This window comes from Chiloscyllium plagiosum, chromosome 4 (assembly GCF_004010195.1).
Source record: "Chiloscyllium plagiosum isolate BGI_BamShark_2017 chromosome 4, ASM401019v2, whole genome shotgun sequence".
NCBI classification, from domain to species: domain Eukaryota; kingdom Metazoa; phylum Chordata; class Chondrichthyes; order Orectolobiformes; family Hemiscylliidae; genus Chiloscyllium; species Chiloscyllium plagiosum.
The window spans coordinates 13,200,021-13,206,020 of record NC_057713.1 but is presented as its reverse complement, the minus strand read 5'-3'; the positions used below and the strand labels follow the sequence as shown (position 1 = coordinate 13,206,020).

The following is a 6,000-nucleotide window of genomic DNA, read 5'->3' as shown; positions in this document are numbered from 1 at the left end:
TTGCCCCTTAGGTCCCTTTTATATCTTTCCCCTCTCACCCTAAACCTATGCCCTCTAGTTCTGGACTCCCCCACCCCAGGGAAAAGACTTTGTCTATTTATCCTATCAATGCCCCTCATAATTTTGTAAACCTCTATAAGGTCACCCCTCAGCCCCCGACGCTCCAGGGAAAACAGCCCCAGCCTGTTCAGCCTCTCCCTATAGCTCAAATCCCCCAACCCTGGCAACAAAGCTTGTTAATCAAGATTGAAGCCAGGCACATTTCCGACCATTGGAACGCACAACTTCAGCAAAGGGGGTTCAAACTCAAGGTCTGAACTTTTTGATCCTCTCTGGCCAGCCTTTGATATAAAATTGAAATTTGGCACGTTTGATTTCACTGCGTGTGTGTGCGCCTCACCTCCTCAGTTTGTCGAACCAGTGTCCTCTCAGAGCTCCCAGGAGATGTGTGTCAGCCAGAAACAAAGCCTTCAGCACTGGTGCGGATGATCCTCGAAGCGGAGGCCAGTCACATCTCAGGATCACTGCATAGTAAATGCCCAGCTCACAGAACAAGGCCACCACGGTCCCCAGAGCCAGCAGCTTGAGGAAGGGCCACAGCAGCACCTCCTGGTGCAGCCACCTCCTCACCAATGTCCGAGTCCATATGGGATGGATAGACAGCCCGAACATCACTCGGTGACCAACTCCACTCTGGGACAGAGCACCCAGCAAGGCCGGCGCTGGCTCCGCTCTCTGCCTGCCTTCCTCGCCCCCTTCTCTCTCTCTCCCACGCACCATTCAATTCAAATTAAATCACACGGATTAAAGCAAATCCCTTGCAACGGGATAAGAATCAAGTTTGCTAAAATGCAAAGCAAAGCAAAGACGAAATGAACTTGAAGAGGTTTGGGGTGATCCGTCCAGATTCGGTGTGCAAAGAAACCCCCAATATATTACAAAAGACTCACAGTCACAGTCGATTTATTTTGTCACCTCCTTTCGTTCATTTGGCGTTTAGGGATTTTGGCTGGTGTAAGAATGAAACTGCATTTCCTTTACGCTTGGTTTATTTCTCCGAACTCACGGACTCTGGTCTGAACATTGATCTGCACACGTTTTCCCACAATCTCGCCCCCACCCCCCTCCCCTAATATGTGCTCCAATCCGGGCAGACTGTTCACAAACTTCACACCCACCTCCCCCTTGATTGCAGCCATTCAGTGAGAATCAACAGCGAGGCTCATAGAAAGCGAGGGGAATGCAGGGATCCACTTCTCGAGGATATATCCTACCTCTCTTAAAGGGGAGCTACACTGACTCAGAGCAAGTTGCTGCCGAGTGGAATGAGAGAAAGCAATTGTAAATAAAGGAGATTGAGCTGTAGGGCAGACATGAGGGCGCCCAGTAAAAGGAAACACCAGGGTTTTTAGAAATGCACGGCACTGGGAGGAAAAGATGCAGGAGGAAGGGGTGTCAGGAAGCCCTCAATGAACGACCTCCAAAGGGAATGCGAGCAAATTGCAGGAGGAGGTCATTTCAAGGAGCTGGTACCAAGGACATGCCAACAGCACCACAACAGTTTCAATAAGCTTATACAGGTGGTCAAGATCAGGGAGAGTATCTTTAAACAGAAACACTAGGGAACAGGCGAACCTACAATCGCTGAGCCCTGTCAAAGAGATGGCACTCCATGTTATGTCTTCAGCAGTAACAGAATCAATTGTTTCCAGCATCAGCAGGAACATTTTGGATGACAGTGTACACCATCTCAACTCCCATTTCATCCAGCTTTCTGGAAACCTGCAGATGACCTCTTGTTTTCCAACTCATCCATTTCCTTCAAATGAGCCTTTCCCTTCGCATTTTCTACTCTCAGATAGCCAAGTACAGGGCCTGCTCAGCCATGGAGAATGCATGAATAAACACACACTATCACTTTACTTGGCAAACTCAGTCATTAGCTCAGATACTGTGCCACATAAACTTTAACGAGTTGCATAGGGTACCCATTAACATGTTCGGCCATTGGGCATTACTGGGCAGCAGACAAGCCAAGAAGAAAGCAGGATTTATGTGCCAATTCTCCAGAGGGTAAGGTCAGAAACCAGCTTTGCTGATTATGCTCATACTTTAATGGAGGAGAAGGGTGATAAGCATCAATACTGAGATGCAAAAGCATTGGCATTGGTGCCAGACAGTGCTCCTATCACTGCCTGAACATCACGGCACAATGGAACATCTGTACATCTGCATCACAATCTCTGGGTTCAAGTCTTTCAGGATTTGGGGAGCTTCGCTTGCTTCCATTACAATTGCTTTTGATATTCATTCTTTTTTTCTTCAACCAGTCTTTCTTCCACTGAGACTGACAGTGTCATGACTGTTCCATTTCCTGCACTTCCACTCTCAACACAGCCCCCTCTCCCCATTCAGATCTATAACAGGGCTCCCTTTGTTTTCATCTTCAAGTCCACTAGCCTCCTGTTCGGTGGATCATTTTCTTGCGAACACACCTTCACGTTCCTTGCTCTTTAAGTATTCTGAAAGGACTGTTCCCTCTGAATTCCCTGGTCCATTTCTCAATCACCTCAACAGGCAAGTGCAGGTTAAACATCTGCTCTTTTACCTTCACCCTCCGTGGCCCAAAATATTCCATTTAGATGAAACAGCAAACCATTTGTACTTCTTTCAGTCACAATATTTAGCATTGCAGTCTCCTTGACATGACAGAGACCAAATACAGCTTTGGCGGCTGCTGTAAGAAACATCTCTTTACAGTCTGTAAGACAATCCAATTTGATATCTTTTACAAAAAAAAGATGAAAATTGTTCAGAAATAGTGTTACATTTCTGTACTTTCAGTAACTTGAGGACTTTAGCTCTCTGCAATATCTGGGATTTGAGTTAATATTATTTGCAGAGGTATCACTGTGCTAGCTGAAGCAGCCATGATGTTGAGGTGCTGGTGTTGGAATGGGATGGATAAAGTTAAAAATCGCACAACACCAGGTTATAGTCCAACAGGTTTATTTGGAAGTACAGGCTTTTGTAGTGTAGCTACCTGACTAAGGAGCTGTACTTTGAAAGCCTGTACTTCCAAATAAACCTATTGGACTATAACCTGGTGTGCGATTTTTAACTTAGCTGAAGGAGGTAACAATTACACCTAAGTGATTTCTACACTTACTGTTTATAAAACAGACTTATTTGTCCCCTATGAACTGCTTATTTGCAAACTGCCCATTTATTTTACAGAAAGCAATCAAATACTCACTGTACTTGGGTAGAACCATGATCTCCCAGCAACTCCCACACTATTACAGTAGCACAAGCTCTGACTCAACATGAGCTGTTCTATGGAAACATCAATGTACAAAAGAAGTGGCACAGTCAGTGCAGATTGTCTATCACTATTCAGTCACTATCACATTTTTGAGAAGGAATGTCTAATTGCTGGTCCGTGTGGCCCACTGGCACCTCATTCGTGCATGTATTATCTGTACCAATCAATGAAGAACTCTCTATCAGAAAAGAATCTATGGTCCCAGTGGAAAAAGTGGACACCAATTGACAGGAGTTGGGAGACACATGAGCACAGGCTTTTAAATGGCTATATCATCATTTCTGTAACACAGATCGGATTTGTGCTGTGGGACACTGCAGGACTCCTAGTCATAGCAAACATTGAGGGAATTGCCCAGCAAAGAGCCTCCAACCTATCCCACAACTAACCAACTAAATCACACCAGCTGCTCAAACACCCTTCTTCCCCTGGAAAGAGACAATCATCTCCCCTTTGTCCCAAGCCTAGATACCTTCACCTTCCCTGAGATCCAATATCCCTCCTCTCTCCACTTGTCACACCCCCATCCCCAAAGACACATGCTGCCCCATTCCCACATCACCCCACTCACTTGCCACTGGGACTCAATAAACCCTCTGTCCCCACGACTCACCATCTCCCGCCAAATCCCTGCTGCCAGAATCCAACCCTTCACCAACTCCCTCTGCTTCAAACACCTTCCTCCACGTAGAGTCATAAAGATGTACAGCATGGAAACAGACCCTTTGGTCCAACTCGTCCATGCTGACCAGATATCCCAACCCAATCTAGTCCCACCTGCCAGCACCCGGCCCATATCCCTCCAAACCCTTCCTATTCATATACCCATCCAAATGCCTCTTAAATGTTGCAATTGTACCAGCCTCCACCACATCCTCTGGTAGCTCATTCCATACACGTACCACCCTCTGCGTGAAAAAGTTGCCCCTTAGGTCTCTTTTATATCTTTCCCCTCACCCTAAACCTGTGCCCTCTAGTTCTGGACTCCCCAACCCTAGGAAAAGACTTTGTCTATTTATCTTATCCATGTCCCTCATAATTTTGTAAACCTCTATAAGGTCACCCCTCAGTTTCCGACGCTCCAGGGAAAACAGTCCCAGCCTGTTCAGCCTCTCCCTGTAGCTCAGATCCTCCAACACTGGCAACATCCTTGTAAATCGCTTCTGAATCCTTTCAGGTTTCACAACATCTTTCTAATAGGAAGACCAGAATTGCGTGCAATATTCCAACAGTGGCCTAACCAATGTCCTGTACAGCCGCAACATGACCTCCCAACTCCTGTACTCAATACTCTGAGCAATAAAGGAAAGCATACAAAATGCTGCCTTCACTATACTATCTACCTGCGACTCCACTTTCAAGGAGGTATGAACCTGCACTCCAAGGTCTCTTTGTTCAGCAACACTCCCTAGGACCTTACCATTAAGTGTATAAGTCCTGCTAAGATTGGCTTTCCCAAAATGCAGAACCTCACATTTATCTGAATTAAACTCCATCTGCCACTTCTCAGCCCATTGGCCCATCTGGTCCAGATCCTGTTGTAATCTGAGGTAACCCTCTTCGCTGTCCACTACACCTCCAATTTTGGTGTCATCTGCAAACTTACTAACTGTACTTATGCTCGCATCCAAATCATTTATGCAAATGACAAAAAGTAGAGAGCCCAGCACCGATCCTTGTGGCACTCCACTGGTCACAGGCCTCCAGTCTGAAAAACCACCCTCCACCACCACCTACTTTGTCTTCTACTTTGAGCCAGTTCTGCATCCAAATGGCTAGTTCTCCTTGTATTCCATGAGATCTAACCTTGCTAATCAGTCTCCCATGGGGAACCTTGTCGAATGCCTTGCTGAAGTCCATATAGATCACTTCTACTGCTCTGCCCTCATCAATCTTCTTTGTTACTTCTTCAAAAAACTCAATCAAGTTTGTGAGACATGATTTCCCACGCACAAAGCCATGCTGACTATCCCTAATCAGTCCTTGCCTTTCCAAATACATGTACATCCTGTCCCTCAGGATTCCCTCCAACAACTTGCCCACCACCGACGTCCGGCTGACTGGTCTATAGTTCCCTGGTTTGTCTTTACCGCCCTTCTTAAACATTGGCACCATGTTTCCCAACCTCCAGTCTTCCGACACTTCACCTGTGACTATCGATGATACAAATATCTCAGCAAGAGGCCCAGCAATCCCTACTCTAGCTTCCCACAGAGTTCTCGGGTACACCTGATCAGGTCCTGGGGATTTATCCACTTTTAACTGTTCAATACATCCAGCACTTCCTCCTCTGTAATCTGGACATTTTGCAAGATGTCACCATCTATTTCCCTACAGTCTCTATCTTCCATATCCTTTTCCATAGTAAATACTGATGCAAAATATTCATTTATTATCTCCCCCATTTTCTGTGGCTCCACACAAAGGCTGCCTTGCTGATCTTTGAGGGGCCCTATTCTCTCCCTAGTTACCCTTTTGTCCTTACTTTATTTGTAATCACCCTTTGGATTCTCCTCTTGATACTCCATGCCTTGCACCCCAATGCTGCCACAGCCTGTATTCCCTGTCACTTTCAAAACACAAGAGAATCTCTGCACCATTTGGTTGCCGAGTCAGAAGCCCTTCACTCATGGAAAAGGCACCTGAATCTGAAGATGAAGTGTTGTAACCTGCAA

At 46.0% G+C, this 6,000-nt stretch overlaps 2 protein-coding genes across 4 annotated transcripts in view; both read right to left on the bottom strand.

Moving 5' to 3' along the window:
- Positions 1-942, bottom strand: part of mppe1 (metallophosphoesterase 1) — a 56,479-nt gene extending 55,537 nt beyond the window's left edge. For all 3 annotated transcript variants that reach the window (XM_043687742.1, XM_043687744.1, XM_043687745.1), the window contains exon 1: positions 401-942. In XM_043687742.1, the coding sequence (XP_043543677.1) occupies positions 401-780 (380 nt within the window). In that variant the 5' untranslated portion in view covers positions 781-942. The remainder of the gene's footprint in view (positions 1-400) is intronic.
- Positions 1-6,000, bottom strand: part of LOC122548863 (centrosomal protein of 290 kDa-like) — a 41,426-nt gene that overhangs the window by 14,302 nt on the left and 21,124 nt on the right. The gene's annotated exons all lie outside the window — the stretch shown is intronic.